This window comes from Naegleria lovaniensis (genome assembly GCF_003324165.1).
Source record: "Naegleria lovaniensis strain ATCC 30569 chromosome Unknown tig040, whole genome shotgun sequence".
Taxonomy (NCBI): domain Eukaryota; phylum Heterolobosea; class Eutetramitea; order Acrasida; family Naegleriidae; genus Naegleria; species Naegleria lovaniensis.
In genome coordinates, this window is record NW_025407862.1 from 263,394 (window position 1) to 288,769 (window position 25,376).

Here is a 25,376-nt window from a genome sequence, read left to right on the forward strand (position 1 = left end):
TTTGTAACACAATTACTTTTGGTCTGTTGGGAATAAGAACAATGAAGCAGCAAAGATAATGTCTCTACGAATCTTTCGTGATGATTCTTCCATCTTTTGATAGAGATTAATGTCACCAATAATACGAGCAGCATTTCTGACATCTCTTAAGGCTTGATCGAGTTGAGAAATGGTTCGAACAATGGTTCCTTCAGGTATGGATGTCAAGGCACAAATGTCTTTAAACTCTTGACCCATAGCCCATTCATAGGCAACCTCCATCATGGAGAAGTTGAGAGTCTTGGAGAGATAATCTGTTGGGCTTGTATCTAGCGCATTTTCCATTTGAAGTTGTCCCAGACTGAGTGCCAAGTTAGAGACCTTATCTTTCAATTCTTGAAGTCGTTTTGTTAAGGTGGGCTCCTCTGTCTCTCCTCTTGATTGGCAAACAAGACATGACATGACCGCAACAGCTTCTTCACACGTCATGGTTGTAAAGAAATTTTCGAAAATCATTTCCGTCACCAGCAATTCGTCACAAGAATTCAACTCGCAAGCAACCCGTCCTTTCAATTGAACTGTCTCATCAGCATCAACATATTTCAAAATTTTAAGAACTTTGATTCTCTTTTTCACTTCTGGCATTAACTCTAAATTTTCATCAGAAAGTGCAAATCTAAGCTTGTCAAGACCTTGCTTAATCTTGTACTGTTTGTCTGTTTTGTCAAAGTTTTCAGCAAGCTTTGGGCAAATGTTGCACTTATTTTCTTGTAACTTGGTTATTAACTGTTGTCGTTTTGAGAGCGCCTCAGAAAAGTCCAGTGATGTCAATTTGAGTTCCTTGATAGCATTGATGGGAGTTGGAGGATTTTCTTTCCAAAGATTGATTAATTGATTTGCAGCTGCTCTCATCTCTGAGGTTTCTTTTGTTGTGCCACCACTATTCATCAACTCATCAATGGCGAGTGAAAGATTGAGTTTTTCATTACAAATCGTTAAAATGTCCCAATAAGGTGCAATAATGATAGTAGAAATTTCTCCACTTTGAGGCAATAAAATTGGAGAAAATTCTGCAAGACCTGTTGACGTGGGTATTGGAATAATTTGTTTTCTCTTCTCAAACGATGGATTCAATCGCACTCCTAAAATGGAATAATATTTTTCATCACGATTACTGATGGAGGTAGATGCTTCTTGTCGTAAGATGACACCCAAGGTATATCCGAGTCGATATCGAACCACAACCACTCGTCCAAAACTTGTCCATGTATTGATCTTGGGACTAAGCATAATTTCAGTCGTGATTTTTTGATTCACATCTTCAAGTTCTCGAGCAAAGGCATAGAACTGATCAATCGCAGGTTCTCCATTGATACATTCGATTTTTTCAATCTCTGCTAATTTTTCCTTACTCTTCAACAAGAGTTCCTTATTGGGAACGATTCGTAAGGTCTTACTTTCAGAGAAGGATCTCTTAATCATGTCTTGAATCTTAAAGTCCTCCACTCGCATCAAGTTGAGAATCATGTTGTAACTGAGTTTGAATTTGCTTTCAAGTTGTGTTGCTTTTCCAAGAATAAGTCGTTGAAGAAGAGGTTCCTCAGGAATTTCTGAAGCACAATTAATAATGACATTTCCGACTGTGTCAAGACCTCTACGACCAGCTCTTCCACTCATTTGAATGTATTCACCAGGAAGTAAATCTCTCTTGTCTTTTCCGTCGAATTTCCATAACGTGTTGAAGACCACAGTTTTAGTAGGTGTGTTCACACCCATAGCAAATGTTTCAGTGGCAAATAGAATTTTGATAAGACCCTTGGAGAAGAGAATTTCAACAATTTCTTTCACAATTGGTAGCAAACCACTGTGGTGAATACCCACTCCACGTTTCAAAAGTTCTGAAATTCTAATAATTTGTGGTAATCCCTTATCTGTGCCTTTTAATCTTGAGACGGACTGAGAAATGAATTTGTGAATCTCGTTCTTTTCTCCAGGTTCATTGAGATCTGTGTTTTGAAGACTTACAGCAATTTCTTCACATTGCTTTCTGCTGAAAACAAAAGTCACTGCCGGCAACAAACTCTTTTTGTTGAGTGTTTCAATAAGCTTTGCGTATGGAGTTTTTTTGAAGCCTCCCTTACTCTTACTCTTTTCTTCCTTTTCTTCTTGTGCAGTGAGAGCGCTTCTATAACCTGCACTGAGGAATTTTGAGGTAGAATCCACAATTTTGTAAATATTTCCATTGTAATAGAGATGATGTTCAAGGGGAACGGGTCTTTTCAATGTCTGAATGACGTGAATGGGCTTCTTTTTAGTTCTACCAACCCAATCAGCAAACTCATACGTATTTGGAATAGTGGCAGAAAGTAAAATGAGATTGATGTGTTTGGGAAGCATGATAATTACTTCTTCCCACACGACACCTCGTTCAGGGTCGTTGACGTAATGGACTTCGTCGAAAATAACAAATTCCACATCTCTGATTAAATCAGCTCCTTTGTAGAGCATGGAACGTAAAATTTCTGTCGTCATAATTAAGCAAGTGGCTGTAGGATTGATTTGAACATCACCTGTCAAAATACCAACGTCACCAAATGTTTTCTTGAATTCACGGAATTTTTGATTGGAAAGAGTCTTGATTGGACTTGTGTAAATGACTCGAGTTAAATGTTTCTGAGCTAGTGCAATAGCATATTCTGCTACTACTGTCTTACCAGCTGAAGTGTGAGCTGAAACAAACACGCTTTCATTATTTTCTAAATGATAAATAGCTTCTTTTTGGAAAATGTCCAAATCAAAAGGATATTGAATAGCCATTTCTGGAACCATCTGCTTAAAGTTGCTGACGTCAATTCTAGTCATGATGGCATATTCGTTGTCTTTTTGCTTTTTTCCTTGCTTTCTAATGAATGAACTGAAGAGAACATCTTCGTCAGCTTCCAAAAGATCATCAATGGTATCTTTTGGCCTTTGCTGAGAGGGAGTAATAAGCTTATTACCATCTTGTTTTGACTCTGTGTCTTGTTGGGATACAGCGGCCACTTGTGGCTGTGTTATCTCTTCTTGCACTTGCCCACTTTCCTCAGCTCCACCAAATACATCCTCACTCAACGTGGACGAAAAAATGTCTGTGAAATTTACCAGCTCTTGCTTTTTAGATCTCATTTCTTGTCTTCTTCTCAACTCTCTCTGTTGTTCTACCGACATGAACACTTCTCCTTCATTTGAAAGATCATAATTGGAGATATCTTGTTTGTAGGCATCGAGTAGGCCTTGTTGATTTTTACCAATAGCCATTGCTTCAATGTCCAATCGCTCGTCAGCATTGTGATTTTCCTTGGGTTGTTGTTTTGCTGTTGTAATGGTTTGCTTGGCCGCTTGGAAAAGTCCATGCTTGAATCCAGGAGGACATGATTCAATTCCATAAATCGCTTCGGTATTATTTTCACTTTGTACCTTGAGTAATTCTAACTCTTCTTGAATAGATCTTTCAAAAATGTTGGCATGATGTTTTTCTTGAGCATTACTTGCTGCAGTGTTGTGTACAACAGCTTCATCTCTAGAAAGTGCTTCTTCAATACCCTTCTCTTCTTCTCGATCAATACCGCCAAACTCGAATGGAACGTTATGACTGTTGCCTCTTACAAAGTCTTTACTTGCAGCAGGTTGTCTTAACAAGGATGTAGAAGTTTTTGATGTGTCGTTGACTTGTGGCATGTACACTTCCTTACATTCTCTGATTTTTCCTGTGAAAGGATCTTTGATTGTTTCGATCACATATTTTGGGTTTGAAACTGCAAAAGAGTACAATTCGTTTGGTTTAAATAATCTTGGGAAAATTCTATAATCTTCCTTGTCATTCTCCAACTTGGGTGTAAGATAATTTTCTTTCATAAAATCCGATGGTGATGGATTTGGTGAGAAGGGGATATGAGTTGATGAAAAGGCTTCTTTGCCTTGTTTTTCCGCTCTCGCAAAATAGATTTCGGGATGATGTTGAAAGCCAACATTAAATAAAGTTACATCACCAACCGTTCCTGTTCCTTTGATTTGGAATGGAATTTCACGAGTTGTGTGCTTCGGATACTCGTACACTGTTTGGTCAATCTCACGAAGCAATTCGTCAATGGAGGAAGCATCAACTTTCATCATTTTTTTTAATTATTTCATTTAATTTTTCAATTTTAAACGTCGTTTAGCCGTTCTAACAGAAGACAATATAATAATTGCATGTAATTCTCACTCAGCAAAGTTCAATACATGATGGTTCATCATTACATTATCTTTTTCTGACCATTTTCATTGTTTGTTAACAAATACTTTGCTTCAGGTAAAACTCTATTCTGTGAAATACAATCCTTAATCCATTGAGGATTAACATATTTAACATGAGTATTTGTAATGTGTTTCTTTTTCTCCATTCGTTCAACCTTACTATTTGGAAGGTTGGATGCTATCACATGTGTAAGCTTTCTTTTTCGTGAAGGGTTTGGTCTGTCCTTGAGTCAAGTGAAAGATGTAACATCACAATGACAAGTTCAACATTGGAATAAAACACCAACTATTCGTACATTGAGTCTAAAACTTACAACACTGTTGCACCATGAATACTAGCCAGCTTGGTTAAATGAAATTGAGAATGAATTCCTTCGCCTCGAATGCTGTTGAAAAAGAAGACTAAGCCTTTGAATAATTGAGCATTGATTTGAACGGGAGGAGATTTGCTTTCTTCATGGCTAGCACAGCTAGTTGTGGAAGGCGTTATTGTGATTGAAGGTTTACGAGAAGAAGAATTGGAAAGCTCCATGTGTTGTTGCTTCATCGCGACTCGTCCATATATTTCAGTATTCGTTTTGCTCATGGATTGATGTTGAGAAATTAATTTACGAGTTCTCATACTCCAATAGCCCTCTTCGGAATGATTTGATTCTGAATTATGTTCCAATTCTTGCAACGAAGAAGAAGAATGATCTTCATGTGTATTCGCGTCCGTATTTGCGCTCGTTGAACATCTCGATGATTTAGAGGGAGGGTATGGCCATTTCGAAGACAATGTTTCGGAATGATGCCTGCTACTACTCCTTTCTCGCAAGACCTTTCCTGTATGAAAAAGTTTGGGAGGTGTTGTTGCTGATTCTTCGGGGCTGGTGGTGTTGGGCGACATTCATGGATTTTATTTTGCTTTTGGTTCGAGTAGTCTTTAGAAATGGTCGTCCTTTTGTTCAGCTAGAAAGTAAGCAGCTTCACATCTTGTTACTTTTTCAGCAAGCCCGTTGTTGGAATTGAACATTACAAGTGAGACTCATTGCTTCGCTTAACTAAATCTTTAAATTGCGTTACAGGTTGGAAGCAAAAAACAATTCCCATTCTTTCCGCATTCCTATAAAAATACATGTTTATCTAATTCATTCTTGTCAGGGCTTGTCAAGGACCATTTTCCGAATGCGAAAGTACGCAAAGAAAAAAACAGTCAAACAGTTACGAGCTTGTAGGTCCAACAACCTTCACTTCACATCGCTCTCTCTTTGTGGTCAAGCAACAACTCGTAAAGTGATCACTCACCATTGTTGCATTCTGTTTTTTTGTTTGAGACTCTCCAGTTAACAAGCTCACCCTAAATTTTCACACAATACTAAATTGAAGCTTTGATTTCAAAAATCCTAAAAATCCTTGGGATCATCAAGCTGCTCTTACACCTTCTCATTGCATCTCACACCCCGCAAGTCCTGCCACCTCGTCTCTGCAATATTAAAAATTCTTTCCTCTTGCAAAGAATCGGTGCCACAAAAACTAACCTCTCAAAGCCAGGTGATTGGATTTTCATTGGTTTTCTCTATACGCCGCACACTCAAGTGTAATATAATATCTAGAGCTCTGTTTCGAAATACCTTTTTTTTGGATACAAAACGAATATATTAATGACAAAATGTCCAGCCTTCATCATCATCAGCTACCATTTCTTTCAGCATCGGCACCAACAGGTTCATCCTCTTCTCCAATTATGATGGCTCACAACCCTCATCGGATACGAGGAGGAATAGATGTATTTGATACCGAGTTCAATATTGGAAGCACAGAAGATCATCATGACGAGGAAGTTGACCCATTCCAACAACCAGAAGTAGACTCTACGTCGTGCTCATACGACTCTTCGTCATGCTCTTCTTTTTCTTCCGCTTCCTTGTACCCTTCATCCTCTTCTATGGCCATGATGATGCATCATCAACAACAACAACAACAACATGTACCCAACATTCAATGCTCTCGTAATAATTTCCATGGTACGAGAGGTGGTAAATTCCATTCATCCTTTGATTCTGTGCTCTCGGATCAGCAACATGACTTTTCAGACTCTCCTTCCACACCAGCGGGCGCCTTGTTCCTCATGGATGGTGAGCTGGGTCAGCAACACAACTTTCACTACAGAGATGAATGGATGACTACCGACGGATCAACAATCTCGTCCAATCCTTCTTCCTCCTCCACTCATAGAAGCGGAGTGGTGCCCATCATGAAACACCACCACAGCACGACTGGTAGCAGTAGTGGTCTTGGAGGTTCATCTAAAAAGAAGGTTTCCTATTCGCTCAATGATTTTGAAGCAGAGAAACCAACTGGTTTGTCTGAGTTGGAACAATTATTTGCCAATAGAAAGACTTTCAATTCTCTCTCAAAAAAGTATTCTACTGATAATTTAATCAAAGAGCAACATAAGAAGAATAGGAATAAGGCAGCAGCAGTGATAGGGACTGGAAATAATAGTGGTAGGCAAGGATTTAATTCTCCATTGCTGAGTACGGGCTCAGTTTCTTCCTCGTCGTTATTGGAGCCAACTTCTTCCCTAATTCGAGTATCTAGATCGACTCCTGAGCTTTCGGGTGACACGTGCATTGATTCTTTCCAAGATGTTAAGAAAATTATACAATCGTATTATGAATACGAAACATTCATGGAAACAACGGATGGGAGAGAAGAATTGAGACAATATCTAACCAAAAGACATAACGAGGAGGTAAGTGGTACACTAATACCCCACTGTTACTTATAATCATATCTCATTGTGTTGATAATATATATAACTTGACAAAATGTGAAATGCCATGGATTCATTGTTTGATCCATTGAAACTCACAGCTATTACTCATGTTGGAAACTAGAATTGCATTCCTTAGTTTTTATGATTCTGATTTTTATAATGATAGGAGAGGCCTCTTGAAAGTGAAAGAATTTCAAATGATTTATAACCAATTCATTGATACTGACTCTCAATTCTGTATGAATATTGACTCGGCCATTCGAAACAAATTTGTTAAACTAAATCCACGAGTGGCACAAGTAACTAACGAAGATGAAGCCATAGCAATTGCTAATGAGATTGATGAGTGTTTGGATGTTCTTCACTTTTCTGTCACTCTTCAAATGAAGACTGAAATATTTTCTCAATTCAAGAAAACTGAAGAGTTTCAAACCTTTATTCTTTCCAAAATTATTGAGCTACAAGGAAAGAAGGCATGGGATGACTTGGAAAGGCAGTCAAGTCCAGTACTGGGATCTTCTCCTGTGAAGGCCTCATCCTCTGCGGGAGGAGGCGGTTTCTTCTCACTCTTCAAAAAGAACAAACAACCTCAAAACAGTATCATCAAACGATTTGAAGAAAAGTCAATTGAGGAATTTCTTATTGAAAATGAGCTCTCGGAATATTGTAGTCAATTCAAAAAGAAGAAGCTCAATAATATGAGTCAAATTCAGGATTATACTTGCGAAGATTATCTAAAAGTTGGTGTTGTCAAGGGATCTCATCAAGCTCGATTGGTGCGACTTGTTGGACAGTATTTCAGAAGCTATTGTAAACTTGGATCCTCATTATCGTAAACACGAGACACAGCTTCTATCAATCATGTTGTCATACTAACAGTTGACAAATGTTAAATTGATAATTCAGCCCTTCCTTTTTGTGCCCCATAAACCCTAGCGTGATATTTCACATAGTTCAATGTAAAATAAAATAACTCCCAGCGGGAGAATACGTCTGTCCAAGTTGTCACCACCAAAGATGCAACGCATTATCACGATTCTTTTAAATCGGGTCTGACATTAATTGAAATTTAGCCCTTTCAAAATATCTTTCCAAACAAATCATAATCTCTTAGTTCAACGCATAAATTCCTCACCAATATATTCTTGTTCAACGTTCTGAGTGTTTCACACCACAACCCCTTATTGCTTTTTCAAGAGTTTTCAAATAGCTCCATTTTAGTGTTCACAGCGAAAGGAGTTAAACAAATACAAAAATCGGCGTTGAGTCATGAATTGAGCGAGAGACTCTTTGAATTACGCATACATAAAACCCTCTCCAAAATAGTGCGTCGTGTAATTGGTGTGGTGATAGGCAGTTGAGTTTGAAAACCAAGAAAAAGATTCTGCATTGCTGTTGAAACAAGCTCCTCACTCAGTTCACCTTTGTTCAGTTTCATTGAAAACGAGAACAAGCCTCAGCTGGTGTGAAGAGAAAACAAAGCGTTGTATTGATTCTTCTGTTGTAACATACATTATCCGTTCTCGAATTGTACGAATTCTGCTACAATAACAAACCTCATCTCGGGCAATTTCTGGTATTTATTATCACCTCAACAAAACAATCACACTCGTTCTCCTTCATCCACTCTGGCACCCATGTCTGTACAGTCCAACAACAGCGCTGGCAGCCATTCTTCATCAATGAGCCATCCAGAAGAATCCACAGTTGTTATTCAAGCCACAACAACCTCTTCCATGTTGCCAAACACATCATGTTCTTCCACGACTGAAATGTCCCATAACGAAGATAGTACCAAATTTGCCGAAAATAAGAATATCAACAACCTCTCCCAGCAACCTGTCATCTCTGGAGAAGGCTCAAAAAAGACATCATCATCGACGAACACTGCAGTCGTGAATATTCCAACAACAACAATACCACAATCAACGAATACATCATCATACTCCCCAACACCATCTACTCCTACCAACAACAACAATACCACAACCTCATCCTCGCTCAAGTCCAGATCCAAAATGAATATTGCAGAGGACAATCATCATGATGAAAATCATGACGAGCCTCATGATTTTCATCATGAAAAGCTTCCCCTTGCTTCCAAACAAAGTACAAATTCTCATCATGCGTTTGATGAACATGAATTAGAAAGAACGCAACAATTATTGGAGACTGCTCTGTTCTCCATCATTCATAAATACAATACCGATACCGTTAATCAACAGCAACAACAACAAACACAAGTCCCTCAACTCAATGTTCCTGTACCTCTTCCAGTAACTCTTCCTTCCATCACGACCATCAACTCTCCAGTCGTCCTTCAAGAAACCATGGCACTTTCAGGAGAGAAGAAATCTAAGGAATCCATTGACCAAACCATTATACTCTCGCTCTTATCTGGAGTCTTTGTCGGATTTGGAGCCATTGCCTCTTTCAAAACAGGTGGAAATATGCCTGGATGGGACGTTGAAAATCCTGGTTTTGGTAAATTGATCTTTTCAGCAGTGTTCACTGTGGGATTAATGTTGGTCATTGTTTCAGGAAGTGAATTATTCACAGGCAATACCATGGTCATGTTTGTGGCCATGCTCCGAAAGAAAGTGACTGCTTGGCATGTCGTTAAGAATTTGTGTCTCTCACTGACGTTTAACGTTCTGGGAGCATTCATGACCATCTACTTTTTCATGTATCTGCCGACTACCGAAAAAGAGCTGCACACTCCAGCTGGTTTCGTTTCCTACGCTAAAAAGGTTGGAGAAGCAAAAGTGTCAAGATCCGCTGGCTTAACCATTTTGTTGGGCATTGGTTGTAATTGGCTCGTGTGTTTGGCCGTGTACATGACTTATGCCTCGAATGTTCTAGTGGACAAATTAATTGGCTTATTCATGCCCATTTTAGCTTTCGTTGCAGGAGGATTTGAACACAGTGTGGCCAATGGAGCTTTCATTCCATTAGCCATGCTTTATGGTTCAGACATTACCATGTATGACTTTTTGGTTTCAAATTTGATGCCTGCCACTCTTGGCAATTTACTTGGTGGTGCAATTTTCGTTGGAATGGCATTCTGGTATACACACGGAGTGAGAATGGAACATTTATACTTCTTTGACGAACATTTTATATTGAGAATGAGGGCTACTATTGCTCAACCAATTTTGAATTTGTGGGATCGTCTTCAAAAATTCAATCCATTCTTGAAAAAGGAAGAAGCTGTCATTACTGCACAAAATATTGAACTACCTGAACATCGAGTGTAACAATTATTATGCAAACAACTAAATTGCTGAATTCAAACCTTTTATTGTACTCTATTTTTCTCATGACGAAGTTAAATTGACAAGTGGAATTAATTGTTTAGCCTGTCGTTCACTGGTAAGGCAAGAGCCATTCCGATATGAAAAAAATATTTTCACAACAACCGCTTAGAATTGCAATTGCACTCGGAAATTCCATTCAACACTGAAAACGAGAAAAATCATGAAGCTCATTGATATCGGAGTAAATTTATGTGATGATATGTTTAAAGGAATTTATAATGGAAAAACGGCACACGAATCGGATATTGAACAAGTGATTCAAAGAGCCATTGATAACCATGTCGACAAGATGATGATTACCGGAACATGTATGCAAGATATTCATGAAGCTATTGAATTGATTGAAAAATTAAAAGAAAAATTTCCAAATAGATTGTATGTCACTGTTGGTGTGCATCCGACAAGATGTTCTGAATTTACAGAATTGAATGATATAGAACATAGGAATGAATTGTTGGAGATGATTAGAAAAAATAAGGAAATTGTAGTTGTAAGTGTGGTAGTTTCAGTAGTGGAAGATTCATTTTCATACATTTCTCATTGTATTTTGTGTCTGTCACAATTCCTCAATGGTACATGAAAAAGGCTGTTGGAGAATGTGGTTTAGATTATGATCGCTTACAATTTTGTGATAAGGAACATCAAAAAAAGTATTTCGAATTTCAACTAGAGCTTGCCAAGAAAACCAAATTACCACTCTTTTTACATAATCGAAAATCAACTCACGACTTGTGTGAAATTTTACGGAGACACATTGATGAATTGGGCTTATTTGTGGTTCACAGCTTTGATGGTAGTCTTGAAGAGCTTCAAGAGCTGCTTTCTCTTGGAGAGAGGGTTCACATTGGTATTAATGGCTGCTCGTTAAAAACAGCTGAAAACTTGAAAGTGGTGAAGGAAATTCCTCTTGATCGGCTGTGCATTGAGACAGATTGCCCTTATTGTGAGATTAGACAGAGTCATGCATGTTGGAAATTACTTCAAGACAGTAAACCTTTTATGTTTGATGCTAAAAAGAAGGAAAAGTTTGAGAATGGTTGCCACGTCAAATCACGCAATGAACCTGACAATTTGATGTAAGTATTGGAAATTAGCCCATTTTAAAGCTCTTTGTGATATGTATTTCCAAATGACATAGCAATGTCTTGAAAGTCATTGCAAAAATTAAGCAAATTTCAGAAGAGGAACTTGCAGAAATCACATATAATAATACAATGAAAGTGTATTTCCCTCACTTGCTGGAACAATGAGTCACATCTTGATTCGTGAATATTATTTCTTGATAAATTTTGACAACTTTCTTGTTATTTCTCCATAAACTTGGTCATTGTTTTTAATTCTAACGCTGTATTCAGAGTTTGGAACCTTGGCAGCTGCTTGTCGTAATTTTGAGATTAATAAATAACTCATATTTGTGGTCATCCAATTTTGAAACCAATAAGGAACAAATGAAATTTTGGGATCCACGCTCTGTAAAAAATTGGAGATTTAAATGGTGAATATAACAAAGCCTTACTTACAGCAATGAGCGAGATGTGACACGTTCATAGTTTGGATTGGTTATTATGGTGTCAATTGAGAAGTCGTTTGTGCCGCAACTTAGAATGGAGGTGTTATACAAGCCAGAGACTTCTTCATTTCTCGCAGAGTATTCGATTGTTTTAGATTGAAGATTTCTCGACGAGTTTTTAAAAAACCGTTGGACAATACTACTAGGTTTTGAAAGAAAAATTTTCTTTCGGTCATGAATCTCAGTCACACTATGAGCGAGTCCAAAATTGTCAGCTCAGCTTTAAACTTTATAACCATTATACTTACCAAAACGTGCATTCGTATGAAAGACGAGAAACATGACTCAAAGAGACAAATTCACTCATTATAGCCTGGATATGGATTACAACATGAATCAATGTTGGGGCTGGCTGGGAAGAGACTTGTTGTTGTGGCTCAGTGTGTTGGAATTTGCAAACCACGCAATTGAAATGCATTGGATGTGTTGATTTTTTATTTGATGATGATGATTTACCTGCCAATAGCACACGCTCCACGTATTTAAGGCTTTTAACATAGCATGTTGTAGTTATTAAGCGGTAAGAACTTGGTTGTTCTTCAGGGAATGTAATGAATTGAGGCGGCAAAATGAATGTAAGGCTTGTGTTCAATGACACAGGTGAAGGGATTTGGATTACAACAGGTGAAGACGTTCAACGACACTGGTGATTACAGGTTGCCATAATCAAAGGAGACGTTATTGAGTAGTCTTCTCTTATTATCATGTTTAACACGTTCGGTCCACATTGGCCTCATCATGGCTGTCACCCAAATATTTAATGACTCCACAATTATTCAATTGTGGAACCCATTCCTTGTATAAATCTACCTCATTTTAAATACTTAATAAATTAAAAATTGGTGCGTCAATTTCTCCTTCAATTTTAATCACGTGTAAAGGAGCATCGTCAGTAACACCATCAATACAACTGCTATTTGTGCCTGTTCCAAAATATTGCTGTGAAACTTGTCCGCTTCGTTTATAGTATGTTTTTGCTCGATCTTTATCGACACACAAATTCCAACCATCGGAGCAATTAAATTCATGAAGAAGCATTTTAGCTAGAGCACCATCTCTATAAATTAATCGTATCATATCCACGTCGTTAGAATCGAGTACAAGATCCTGATCCGACACTTTGGAAATAAATGTTTTAAAATTCGGACCAAAATGATGGATCAGTAAATCATGAGCTTGCAGAACCTTGTCATTGGAAAAGAGATGAAATGCATCTCGTATGTTTTGAAAGGACATTTTTTTTTTAGTTTGAAATTTAGCAAAACTTTGCCGCTCTTCAAAAAATTGTAGCTACCGTTAAAAAAAGAATGAAAACCACAACAATTACCAACGAACAACAGATGAAAGCCATTGCCTCTAAGGTGAAAGTACCTCTTTCTAGTACGATATCATCATCAGAAAAGTCTTGCAAAGAACCTCCACGTGATCATGATGAAAAAGAAATGGAGCTATCAGACTCTACACTCACGGATGTGTTGGAGGATCAAGGTAGTAGCTGTCCTTCCTCCGATACGATTGCTATTTTGCATGGAAGCGATCAAGATTTTTCAATTACTCATTCAAAAGTGTTTATAGGAAGAGATCCAGTCCATTGTCATATTTGTTTAGGCAATGATTCAGGTGTTTCCTTTATGCATGCTCAGTTAGAGTTTTTAATGAATGAAAATAATTCATCAAATACAAGGATTTGTGTTTTGCGAGATCTGGCCTCAAAGAATGGGGTGTTTGTAAACTCAGTGCGTTTAACTACCTCGAGTTCTATTGTAAATTCTGGTGACGAAATCAGAATTGGACATCAAGTATTCAAATTGGAAATAATTATGGAGTCTTTGAAAAGGGAGACCACTGACAACGAAAAAATTTCCAATGAGGTTACTGATGCTCAATTGCTCAAAGAGCAAGCAATATTTGAAGCTGAATTCGAAAGCAAGGAGAGCATCTCGTCGACCATGAAGGACGATGGTTCGATTTCTTCGGATTACTATACACATGCCCTTATAGACGATGACATTAGAAAACATGGTCAATTTAAGGAACAACTGTACGACCAGATCATTCGGCTTTCCCAAGATCTTTCTAAGAAGGTGCAACTTTTATTATCGTGTTGTGACACCCCTTTTGAGAAAAATAGCACTCCGTTTAATGTTTTGAGCCAACTGAACGATTTGCAGGAAGATATTGAACTCGTTATGTCAGACACTGTATTCCAGCGTAGAAAGGATGTTGCAAGCAAAGAATTGAGATTGTATGCCAACAATTTGGAAAGAAAATTGCTTCAGTTTAAGAAGGAATCGAACGCCAATGAGAATCGATACAAACATCAAAAAAAACTCTCTCAACAACTTCAATTTGATAAGGAACAAGCGGTACAGAAACTCTCGCTTAACTTGCATTCGTGTCAAGACGAGTGTCAATCTCTTAAAAAGAAACTATCAAAAGAAAAAGACATTCATGAATCCATGAGAAACGAGATGGATATTTTAAAGTATAGATTGACATGCTCAGAGCAAGAAACTCAACAACTTCGAAAGTCGAACTCCATGCTTAGAGACCAGTTGTTAAAAGGTCAAGTATACTCGGACTACTTGCATCAAGAGATAGTTCAGGACATGTCGAACCAAGTGAATAACGTCATTCGTCAAACAAGGGAATCTCGAAGTTTTGAAGCTCCTGGTGTGAATCAAGAATTTGAATGCACAGAACTAATGTGCCCTCTCAGTGAAACCATTAACGGCACAGGAATCGTAGAGCAACATCATAAATTGACAGATTGATCCTAATAAAGCTTGTAGGTGTCAATGATAATAACTTTGGTTGATTCATTTAAACGAGCCGCTTGTATCATTTCCCAAGTTTTGATCCCGCCAAATAGATTACAATATCGAATCTCCCTCATACAACCGTCGTAAATAACGAACATACATTCCCGCTCAAGCAACAGCTTATAAGAACGCCTTCCCTCCATACAACAGTTCTACAACAAACAAAAAAAAGCAGTTTCTTCATTATAGAGAACACGCTAAATTGTACACATTCCTCACACACACATAAACTCTAAGAATGAGAGAAGTTATCTCAATCCATATTGGTCAAGCTGGTGTTCAAGTCGGTAACGCTTGTTGGGAACTCTATTGTTTGGAGCACGGTATTCAACCTGATGGTTTGATGCCATCCGATAAGACTATTGGTGTTGAAGACGATGCTTTCAATACCTTCTTCTCTGAGACTGGTGCCGGCAAGCACGTCCCAAGAGCTGTCTTCCTCGATTTGGAACCAACCGTTGTTGATGAAGTCCGTACCGGAACTTACAGACAACTCTTCCACCCAGAACAATTGATTACTGGTAAGGAAGATGCTGCCAACAATTATGCCAGAGGTCACTACACCATTGGTAAGGAAATTGTTGACTTGTGCTTGGACAGAATTAGAAAGTTGGCCGACAACTGTACTGGTTTGCAAGGCTTCTTGGTCTTCTCCTCTGTCGGTGGTGGTACTGGTTCTGGTTTGGGTGCCTTGTTGTTGGAAAGATTGTCTGTTGACTATGGTAAGAAGTCCAAGTTGGGTTTCACTGTCTATCCATCTCCACAAGTTGCAACTGCCGTTGTTGAGCCATACAACTCTGTCTTGTCCACTCACGCCTTGTTGGAACACACTGATGTTGCTGTCATGTTGGACAACGAAGCCATCTATGACATTTGTAGAAGATCTTTGGACATTCAAAGACCAACCTACACCAACTTGAACAGATTGATTGCTCAAGTCATTTCCTCATTGACTGCTTCATTGAGATTTGATGGTGCTTTGAACGTTGACGTTACTGAATTCCAAACTAACTTGGTCCCATACCCAAGAATTCACTTCATGTTGTGCTCTTATGCTCCAGTCATTTCTGCTGAGAAGGCTTACCATGAACAATTGAGCGTTGCTGAAATTACCAACTCTGCCTTTGAACCTGCAAGCATGATGGCCAAATGTGACCCAAGACACGGTAAATACATGGCTTGCTGCTTGATGTACAGAGGTGACGTTGTTCCAAAGGACGTTAACGCTGCTGTTGCCACTATTAAGACTAAGAGAACCATTCAATTCGTTGACTGGTCACCAACTGGTTTCAAGTGCGGTATCAACTACCAACCACCAACTGTTGTTCCTGGTGGTGACTTGGCTAAGGTTCAACGTGCTGTCTGCATGATTTCCAACTCTACTGCCATTGCTGAAGTCTTCTCCAGAATTGACCACAAGTTCGACTTGATGTATGCTAAGAGAGCATTCGTCCACTGGTATGTCGGTGAAGGTATGGAAGAAGGAGAATTCTCTGAGGCCAGAGAAGACTTGGCTGCCTTGGAAAAGGACTATGAGGAAGTTGGTACTGAATCCCACGAGGGTGAAGGTGAGGACGGTGAAGGTGCTGAAGATCAATAAATCAACTAACTCTAGACTTTGTCTTTTAAACCTGTCGGTATTCTCGTGCGTACAAAAGCTTTTTTGACTGCGCTTTCAAAAATTTCAGATCAAGCACTCGGAAAAGATATCTCATTTATGCGCAGATAGGGTGAATCCTGTCCATTTGAAACTATAAAATCTGACACCATCTCAGTTCGTTGCATTTCAAAACAAAAAACAAATATTCAAATAACACACTGTTATTGAAACACGCTGCCTGACAAAAAGTCAACAATCACTCTAGCAAACAAAATGGTTCTCAAATTGTACGGTCCTTATTATTCTACTTGCGTTCAACGTGTCGTTGCAACTCTCAAGGAGAAGAATCTTGATTTTGAATTGGTTCCTCTTGACTTGTTCAAAGGTGAACACAAGCAAGCATCCTTCCTTGAGAAGCAACCATTTGGAGTGGTTCCAGTGCTTGAAGATGATGGTTTCTTGGTCTATGAATCTCGTGCTATTTGTAGATACTTGGAAGCTAAATTCAAAGGACGTGGAACTGAATTGATTCCATGCGGCACATGTACCGAAGGTTTGAAGAAGCAAGTCCTCTTTGAACAAGGTGCAAGTATTGAAACTTCCTATTTCGATCCTCAAGCAAGTGGATTGACCTTCGAGTTGGTGTTCAAGAATTTGTTCAAATGGGGTGAAGTGGATCATGCTCGTGTCAAACAACTCAAAGAGAAGCTCGCTTCCGTATTGGATGTCTATGAAAAGATTTTGTCCAAACAAGCATTCATTGGAGGAAATGAATTTTCATTGGCTGATTTGAATCATTTACCTTATGGAAATTTCTTATTCCATCCCAATATTAATGTTGGAAATTTGATTCTCGAACGTCCTCATGTGAAGGCATGGTGGGAGAAGATTAGCAAGAGAGATTCATGGGTTCAGACCATGAAATTGGCTGGTAATTAAGCATTGGAATGACTGTTTTACCTTGAAATGTAGTAATATATCATTCAAAGTAAAATTGTGAAATAAAGATCCATCATGTTTACCACAAAATAATCAATGTATTCTCAACTTCTCCGCTTATTGATAGAATAAATAGTTATTAATGAATTACGTAATATGCAAAGTTTTCAATTATAGAGAAAATAATGATTGCCAAAAACTCTTCTTTTGAGGTTGATAAATATCTGGTGGCGTTTCTTTCTTTTTCTTTCTCTTACTTTCGGCAGTGTATTGTTGATTGCGAGAGTCGGAAAACATGGTAGTCACTGAAGGCGATACAGACACCATTGGTATACCCGTATCCGGCCATTTGGTGTTAATCATTTCATATTTTCGTTTCGTCTTGGGCTCAGTAATTATTGGTAGTACACAATTGGAAGGTACTTCTTTTGAATTCATTGCTCGTAACAGTTGCGGAGAAACATCTTGAATGGGTTTTCGTTGGAGTGGTCTGTCTTTCTTCACCATTGTTGTACCCATTCCCTCCGTAGATGATGATGGTTGCGAGCCTCCCATTCCACCCGATGAAGTTACAGGATCAAACATGACTTGTTTTTTCCGTGTATTTTCTTCAGCTGCAACTCTTTCAATATTTGTGGTCAATGTATTGGGGCTATGTACCAAGATAATTTCGTTATCGGAATCATATTCATCACTATCATCTTGATTATTCTGTGGCCGCTCCAAAAACATGAACGAATTACTCTTTGTGAAAACAGTATTCTTTCCAGAAAGTATGGATGATTTTGCTCGGAGTTGCTTTCTGTGATGAGTGGAAATGGTTGGAATTTCTGCTGTTCTCGAGACGCCAGTTAATACATGATATAAATTGGGCATTTTTATTTTACAATTAATAATTTAAATCGAGTTTGGACTTTGTATTCCAAATTTTAATTGTACAGAGGTAATGTTTCCGCAAGCCTAGTAGTAATTAACTTGATTAACTAATGTTCCGATATATGCTTCAAGTTCAAAATGGCTTTGATATCTTGAACAGCCTCATGATTGTCATCTCTCCAAAATTGTTGTGATGAGACAATGCCATCTAGTCTGCCTCATCAAAGTTCAAGGACTCATCGTTCTCGTCGTCCAGGTGTAGGTGGTGTAACAGTGATCATTGATGGTACTTCCAAATTGATATTATTGTTATTATTTGAGGTAGAAGAAGTACTTGAGCAGTTTCTTCTTGGACTTGATTGTATGTCAGAAGGTTTTACCGACAGATATCCTTCTTTGTTGTCGTTGTTCACTACTGATGATGGTGTAGGTGGTGCAAGGTTCGTGGATTGAGGACATCTGGTAAGGCCCATTCTTGGTAGTTTCTTTTCAATGGCGATAGCAGCTGTGAGCATGGAAAAGTGCAGCTTAGTTGGGTCTTTAAGTGATAGGAGTTGAGGTTTTGGTGGAGAGATAATTGAGTACTGATGGATTGTTAATTTATCAACTGATGCGGAGAGATATGTGTACAATGTTTCGAAAGATTTCAAAATCAGATACTCAAGCGAGATGAATAGATTCGAGAAGGAGAGAGAGAGGTGGATGCTGAGGAACACAATGGAGAGTTTGTTGCTCAGGCTAATGACACTCTCGAAGGAAGGTTTGTTGCTAGTAGGCTTGTTTTTTTGAAGTTGGCGCAGTTTTCAAAGCCCCTTTTGGATTTAGGTTCGGCGAAATTACAGCGAAGGTCCCACCACAGAATCTTATTAAGGTACTGAGAAATAAGGAAAGTCGTCAACACTTTTAAGGAAGGCCTGTTTGTCGAAATTTATGTTTGAAACGTAGTACGTTTCAATTTGTCGAAATATGTTATACCTGTTGAGTAAGTAGTATTGTTGAAAAACCGTCTCTTAACATAGGACACAACCCGTGTCAGTGTTGGATGAAATGCTCTTGAGCTTTTCATCACTGTGAGATGTACAATAATTCCAAAGCAGTGTCGGTTCATGGCAACAAAAAATTACAACAAGCAAGATATACCCAAGCATACTTACACTAAATTTGGATCCAAAGCCTCTCCATATTCAAGAATTACTCCGTCACGACTCTTCAATATACTAGATTCAATTTCGCATAGTTTCTTGTCAGTAGGCAATCGATTACCATCAAATGTGAATAAATGCAAGCGTTTGCTGACATCTAGCTCTGAGGAATTATTATTTTTCACTTTGCCTTGTTCTGCAATCTTGTCTAATACTTTGCCTTTTCGTTGAAATGACATGTCGATCAGTTATTATAATGGCGAGTTCGAGAAAATGGTGATGATTTAAACAATACTTGAGTACAATAATAATTTCCATATCGAACACACATACCCAATGACCAATTCTTACTGAAAAACATGTGCACTGGTGCAATGTTGGAATTCAATGGGAAATAAACATCTAAATAATATCGATCCTGTTGTTCAATAGATGACTGGCCAATTGGTTGAAACGCCTTATTTTGAAACTTGTTATTAAGCAATTTTCCGACCTCCTTTTTGTTATTTTTCCATTTGTTAGCTGCAATGGATGAAGAAGCTCCACTAAATATTTTAAATGGTGTTTGTGCTTGTTTTGAGGAAGAAGTGTTTGTTTTTTTTAAAGCTTCACAGTTATGATCAAAGTCCAAACGATGTCTTTTCCAAGAGATGAAATGCATTCAATTGATTTACATTGGTGGTCGACAAATCTTCGTCTCACTCATTTCTACTTACTGTACACAAAATGTCCTGTTGCATGATTTACAAATTATCATTCCATGTTGTTCACAATTGGGAAAAGAGCAAGAGCCTGATTTACCTGTTGACGACATCGAGGAACTTGGTTGGTTATCCGATAATCCTGGGCATTTACCGCTCGAAATATGACGCTCAACAACATCGTTTGGGTTCTCTCTTTCACTCGCTCTGTAGGGAAGTACTTGATTGCAAAGAGGGCAAAATGGAGCAACCACTCCAACAGAATCATCGAATGGACATTTGTGGTCTTGCAGTGTTCGGTGCTAACATGTTTCCCAAATTGAATGAGCCGTAACAATTTTTTTAACAATGCAATTAATAATATCAAATTCATTGTATTCATGACGTTCCGATTCATAGATTAATTAAAAATTAATTTTTAAATTCCGATAGCAACATTCCATCCTCTGATTGGCTTTTCTTTTTGAAAAGGGACTCCGTTACCTACCGCCAAACAATAATACTTGTTGCATTTATCGCATTTAAACGGTAGAAAATCCTTCTGATTGCAGCCATCAAATTGACAATGGGCTCCGAGATCATAAAATTCTGTCATTCTCGATCAAAATAAATAATATTTTTTTCCAATCATTTTTAAAAAAATTCGCCCAAACTTATCTAGCAATTCCTTTTGTGCATCGAAAATTGTTTTTCGAGCAGAGATGACACTACCATTATTGGATCAAGCATGATTTAGCTTCTTTTTAAAAAGAGATATAAGAATTGATTTGTTCTTTTCCTACGCATGGTGGTCCATAAAGGTTTCTCGTAGTGGAGAGGAACCAACTCTCGATCATCTCCCGCTCTTCATTGCAGTAGGAAATAATTTAAATCAACTCTCCTATTATCATACTACGTTCTACGGACGTACATAATTACTGTTAGAACATTAATACAAGATGATCAATGAAATTTCTATTCAAATCCCGAACCATAACTTCAATCATTCCAGTGATGATGATAATAATATAGGGGAGGACAACAGGTCCAGTTCAGAGCAATCTTCGTTTCATCATCCGATTTTTGAAAACAGAAAGCTCAAAGCTCATGCCCGTAATATGTCCTCTCCAACATTATTTACTCCTGTTTTTGATATTATTATTGATCATCCAAAAGGATCCTTAATATTTAGGGATTTTTGCGAAGAGAACTTGGTACTGGAAAATTGGGAAGCCTTACAGACCATTCGACAATTCAAAATGGACGTCAAATTTACAATTAGAAAAGCCATGGAGTTGGAAGAAGTGATGCAGTCAAGCAGCCCTGTAAGCAACTGTCCTACCACATCTGGTTCCAGCAGCAATAGCATGAACGGAAAGTTTAAATTGACTCAATTAATTGGAAATGTTCATCAATTACTGGCTAGTAACCAGCAACACATCACATCTGGAAGTGCTAATCATCATTGCCAAAGCGATTTAATATTCCCTCATACCACCATGATTTCAAGTATGACTGTTTCAGCACTCAATGTTGGGCACATGAATGCTCATCACACTTGGCAGAATCCTCAAATTGTCATTGAAAAGACAGATCTTCCTACTCACTTACAGCGCAATAGAAATTGTAAAGCCTTAAAAGAGTCAATATTGGTTGACATTTCTCGAATAGTGGCGACCTTTATCAACGAAGCGTCGGAAAAACAGATTAACATTGATAGTGAAACAAGGAAGAACACAATACAAAAACTAGAACAAATGCAACAGCAATTGTCAACCACTCAAGATCGTCGATTTTCAAATGTCTCTGAAAACCCATCCAGCAACGACACGTCGTCACTCATGCCTCCAAGCGAATACGACAGTAATGATTCGTCCTCAATGCTTCGTTCCTCTGACTCTTGCACAACAACAGTCACCAATGAAGATTTGGCAAGCACACCCACATCGCCAACAGATGAAAACTCACCAACCAGAAAAAAAGTGTCGTCTTTTAAAAAGATTCTCCCAAAGTTAGTGACATCACCAAAGAAGAAGAATTCAGCTGAAACAGAAAAAAAGAGTTCAGAACATGAGAACAACGATCAGGATTCCTCCATTTTCAACATTGATCTTATTGGAAGTTTCAGCGTCAAGACAAGCAATGCCTTAAAAGCAGTGACTCTTCAAAATGAACAACAACTACAACAGTATGAACAAGAGTTTAAAGACGTGATTGTGTTTTTTGATCAAATAGAGGTTCAACTGTTGCTATTACTTAAAGATGACGTCTTTCCACGATTTGTAAGGAGCACAAATTGGCTTAACTTTCTCAAGCAATATCCACAAGATGCCTTAGAATGTGCCAAAACTGAAGACATTGAAGAACTAAAGAAAATGAGATTTACGAAAGACGACTTTAAGAGAATTCGTTTAGAACCCTCAGACTTTGAAAGATGTGAACGCTTATTTGCCGATTCTATACTCTTTGATTTAATTTATGATAATTATGGACAAAGTAGCAAACGTCTCAAGATTTATAGCTCGCGAAAGAAGAGAGATTCTTACAACAAGAAATACTCTCAAAACTCTCCCCTAGTAGGTGTTTACTTTTCCAATGGTGAGAATTTTATTGATGAAGACTCCTTAAAACTAGGAAAATTTGGAGTTCAGAAACGATTAGGCTATTTAGATTTTCCAGCAGAGGTTATTGTGAGCGCATTGTGTGACATTGATTTGCAAAGCAAACTGCTCCCTAAGGTAGAAACGAATGACAATTCCATTCTTGGATGGACAAAGTGTGACGACAAACGCCACTACCCATCTCTTATTACTCATTACAACCTTAATTTTGGGAAAATGTTTAAGAGACGCGGGGTGTATGCCTCGAATTGTGCCATCTTTGATCATAAGAAGTATAGATATCACTTTTTATCGAAATCTATTTACTCAAATCCTCAATTTCCAAATATTGACGAGAGAGGCAAGAAGACTATTGCAAGTGCCACTATTACATACGCCTCCATCATTCCTGTTTCAAAGAGTAGATGTAAACTCATTTATGTCATGCTAGGAAATATGGGAGGAGTGGTTTCTAAATTTTCATCCGTGTTATTCAAGAAGGAAGTGACACTTTTTGACAGTCACTTGCAAGAGGAATTGGTTAAAATGAAAACTAACAAGTATGCAGATCTCGAAAATGGATATCACATGGTTAGAAATTGTTTAGATTATTGCAACCGTTTCATGAAAAATTCTGTGGAGGCTCAAGAAAGCTCCTCTACATGTCCTTTTCCCAAAACATTTACTGAATTTCAAGAAATATTTTCTTAATTCATTATGTTGTGTAATGGGAACAGGCTAGCCCACAAACGTAATGCCAAATAAAATGTTACAACAATTCTGGAAATTAAATTGGAATTTTATGATACATAGATAAAGTGGAATGTAATTATTGTTGTGTCAAATAGCTCTGGAAAGGCAATCTCAATGCAATTACCATAAACGGAATATTGTAAAAATATACTCGATCTCATTCGAAAAATCCGTCATCAACATTTTTACATTACTTGACAATTTCCCTTCTTCTTCTTTTTCACCTTATTCATAATCTGTTGAGCACAATCCATAAAACTTTCTTCAACATTGGTTCTAGTCTTTGCTGATGTTTCATAAAAAGCAATCGATCCAAACTTTTTAGCAACTTCTCTTCCTTCATCGCTTGACACGACACGTTCATTCTTGAGATCTGATTTGTTTCCAACCAAAACTACTGCAGTTTCATTTGCTAAATTCTTATATTCTTCTGCAGAGTCCAATTCTTTGGCTTGTGCAATTTGTTCGAGAAATGCATAAACTTCTTCGAATGAGTTTCGATTGGTCACACTGTAGACAATGACAAATCCTTCACCTTGACGAATATATTGATCACGAAGTGTACTGTTTTGAATGTTGTCAAAGTGTGAAAATTAATTGTTGTGAATTTTTGATGATGAATATTGTTGTTGTTGTTGTTGCGTGAATTTGATGATGAAACAAGAAATTGTTGTGAATTCAATGATCATCATCGAAAGGATATAAATAATCATTACAAGTTCGTTATTCCATATACACATGTGATCATTTTAACGAAAACCAAGTCACACCATCATCATTGTAATCATTTCACACACATGTACATTGATTCCATATCACACGCAATGAAAGTATGAAACGTCAATAACATTAGAACTTGGAACTATAATCCTTACCAAAACTCTTCTTGTCCAGCCGTATCGAGAATATCCAGAATGACAGGTTTCTTATCAATGTGTGTATCTTTCCGGTATCTATCTCACAACAAGAATAAATTCATGAAAATGCAAATCAAACCATCATCATCATCATGGTCGAGATTTTGTTTCAAAATTTAATCATGTCGTCATTGTTAGGATACCAATGATCATTGTGGAGGATTCGAAATATTGTGTAAATTTCAATCATTTAAAAAATAATTTTCCGTGATGATGATAAATATTTAACAATGATGAGGATGACAATCATTGAATCATTGAATCTCATTCATTTACGTACGAATCTTCCAAAGTAGGATCATATTGTTCCACAAATACATTTTGAATCAATTGTACAATGAGAGCACTTTTACCAACACCTCCACTGTGAAATTTGTTGTTATTCATTAAAATGTGAAATTAATGTGTGTATGTGCGGATGTGGTTGATGATGAAATTTATTCATAGGATCATTATCATCATCACGTATGTTGTTGTTGTTGTTGTTGTTGTTGTTGTTGATGGTACAAGTTATATGATCAATGAATCAATGATGATGATGATTGTAAAAAAGCTTACCTTCCAAACACCACAATTTTCAGCTCTTCTGGCTGGGTGCCTGTATTCTTCTCCTTCTTTCCTGTTGCTGGAGGCATTTATTTTGAATAAAAAAAAATTTATTTGACACTTGACAGTTGAACGACTTCTTGCGGTTCAATTCTTTTCTTGCCTTGATGAGACAAATCAATGCCTCTGTCCAAGTAAGGGAGCAATGATTTTAGTTTATCCAATATGAAACGATCATTCATAGAATATTTAACAGATCCTAAACTGTTCTTATGAATCTTTCCTTTTGATGATTGTTCAATTTCCAATCGAAAGGTTGCCTTATCGCGTATGAAAGACCAATTGAAAACAAGCGAATGTGTGAAACATTGAATGAATCCATTCAAGAAAAAAAAAATATTTTCAATTCTTGAACCTGCTGCATGAACCATGCCTCAATATTCTCAAGATGGTCTTGATCATAAACACAATTCTCTTTCGGGTACACTAGAAACGTTTCGGGAACATGATGAATTGTATCCCGAACAATGGTATGGACAATTGGATCATTTTGAATGTCCTTGTTGTCGGTTTTTTTGGAATAATCGTTACAGTTTGTT

General features: G+C 37.7%; 13 protein-coding genes across 13 annotated transcripts; 7 read left to right on the forward strand and 6 right to left on the reverse strand.

Moving 5' to 3' along the window:
- Positions 1–12: 12 nt before the first annotated feature.
- On the reverse strand, positions 13–4,131 carry C9374_010152 (uncharacterized protein; the record flags this gene model as incomplete). The annotated part of the gene is made up of 1 exon (XM_044685665.1): positions 13–4,131. One exon carries the CDS (start codon positions 4,129–4,131, stop codon positions 13–15), a length of 4,119 nt encoding a protein of 1,372 aa, XP_044544322.1.
- Positions 4,132–4,253: 122 nt separating this feature from the next.
- On the reverse strand, positions 4,254–5,143 carry C9374_010153 (uncharacterized protein; the record flags this gene model as incomplete). Its single annotated transcript, XM_044685666.1, has 2 exons — positions 4,254–4,473; positions 4,569–5,143. 2 exons carry the CDS (start codon positions 5,141–5,143, stop codon positions 4,254–4,256), a joined length of 795 nt encoding a protein of 264 aa, XP_044544323.1.
- Positions 5,144–5,905: 762 nt separating this feature from the next.
- C9374_010154 (uncharacterized protein) lies at positions 5,906–7,851 on the forward strand (the record flags this gene model as incomplete). Its single annotated transcript, XM_044685667.1, has 2 exons — positions 5,906–6,991; positions 7,114–7,851. The coding sequence occupies 2 exons, from the start codon at positions 5,906–5,908 to the stop codon at positions 7,849–7,851; spliced, it is 1,824 nt and encodes a 607-aa protein (XP_044544324.1).
- An 801-nt stretch (positions 7,852–8,652) lies between these two features.
- On the forward strand, positions 8,653–10,272 carry C9374_010155 (uncharacterized protein; the record flags this gene model as incomplete). Its single annotated transcript, XM_044685668.1, has 1 exon — positions 8,653–10,272. The coding sequence occupies one exon, from the start codon at positions 8,653–8,655 to the stop codon at positions 10,270–10,272; it is 1,620 nt and encodes a 539-aa protein (XP_044544325.1).
- Positions 10,273–10,492: 220 nt separating this feature from the next.
- Positions 10,493–11,582, forward strand: C9374_010156 (uncharacterized protein; the record flags this gene model as incomplete). Its single annotated transcript, XM_044685669.1, has 3 exons — positions 10,493–10,822; positions 10,918–11,408; positions 11,471–11,582. 3 exons carry the CDS (start codon positions 10,493–10,495, stop codon positions 11,580–11,582), a joined length of 933 nt encoding a protein of 310 aa, XP_044544326.1.
- A 1,136-nt stretch (positions 11,583–12,718) lies between these two features.
- Positions 12,719–13,138, reverse strand: C9374_010157 (uncharacterized protein; the record flags this gene model as incomplete). The annotated part of the gene is made up of 1 exon (XM_044685670.1): positions 12,719–13,138. The coding sequence occupies one exon, from the start codon at positions 13,136–13,138 to the stop codon at positions 12,719–12,721; it is 420 nt and encodes a 139-aa protein (XP_044544327.1).
- Positions 13,139–13,209: 71 nt separating this feature from the next.
- C9374_010158 (uncharacterized protein) lies at positions 13,210–14,676 on the forward strand (the record flags this gene model as incomplete). The annotated part of the gene is made up of 1 exon (XM_044685671.1): positions 13,210–14,676. The coding sequence occupies one exon, from the start codon at positions 13,210–13,212 to the stop codon at positions 14,674–14,676; it is 1,467 nt and encodes a 488-aa protein (XP_044544328.1).
- A 286-nt stretch (positions 14,677–14,962) lies between these two features.
- On the forward strand, positions 14,963–16,324 carry C9374_010159 (uncharacterized protein; the record flags this gene model as incomplete). Its single annotated transcript, XM_044685672.1, has 1 exon — positions 14,963–16,324. The coding sequence occupies one exon, from the start codon at positions 14,963–14,965 to the stop codon at positions 16,322–16,324; it is 1,362 nt and encodes a 453-aa protein (XP_044544329.1).
- A 273-nt stretch (positions 16,325–16,597) lies between these two features.
- Positions 16,598–17,263, forward strand: C9374_010160 (uncharacterized protein; the record flags this gene model as incomplete). The annotated part of the gene is made up of 1 exon (XM_044685674.1): positions 16,598–17,263. One exon carries the CDS (start codon positions 16,598–16,600, stop codon positions 17,261–17,263), a length of 666 nt encoding a protein of 221 aa, XP_044544330.1.
- A 171-nt stretch (positions 17,264–17,434) lies between these two features.
- On the reverse strand, positions 17,435–18,139 carry C9374_010161 (uncharacterized protein; the record flags this gene model as incomplete). The annotated part of the gene is made up of 1 exon (XM_044685675.1): positions 17,435–18,139. The coding sequence occupies one exon, from the start codon at positions 18,137–18,139 to the stop codon at positions 17,435–17,437; it is 705 nt and encodes a 234-aa protein (XP_044544331.1).
- Positions 18,140–19,149: 1,010 nt separating this feature from the next.
- On the reverse strand, positions 19,150–20,577 carry C9374_010162 (uncharacterized protein; the record flags this gene model as incomplete). The annotated part of the gene is made up of 5 exons (XM_044685676.1): positions 19,150–19,207; positions 19,294–19,501; positions 19,615–19,919; positions 19,998–20,284; positions 20,470–20,577. 5 exons carry the CDS (start codon positions 20,575–20,577, stop codon positions 19,150–19,152), a joined length of 966 nt encoding a protein of 321 aa, XP_044544332.1.
- A 343-nt stretch (positions 20,578–20,920) lies between these two features.
- On the forward strand, positions 20,921–23,272 carry C9374_010163 (uncharacterized protein; the record flags this gene model as incomplete). The annotated part of the gene is made up of 1 exon (XM_044685677.1): positions 20,921–23,272. One exon carries the CDS (start codon positions 20,921–20,923, stop codon positions 23,270–23,272), a length of 2,352 nt encoding a protein of 783 aa, XP_044544333.1.
- Positions 23,273–23,499: 227 nt separating this feature from the next.
- C9374_010164 (uncharacterized protein) lies at positions 23,500–24,866 on the reverse strand (the record flags this gene model as incomplete). The annotated part of the gene is made up of 4 exons (XM_044685678.1): positions 23,500–23,878; positions 24,190–24,267; positions 24,512–24,595; positions 24,790–24,866. 4 exons carry the CDS (start codon positions 24,864–24,866, stop codon positions 23,500–23,502), a joined length of 618 nt encoding a protein of 205 aa, XP_044544334.1.
- Between the last annotated feature and the right edge of the window lie 510 nt (positions 24,867–25,376).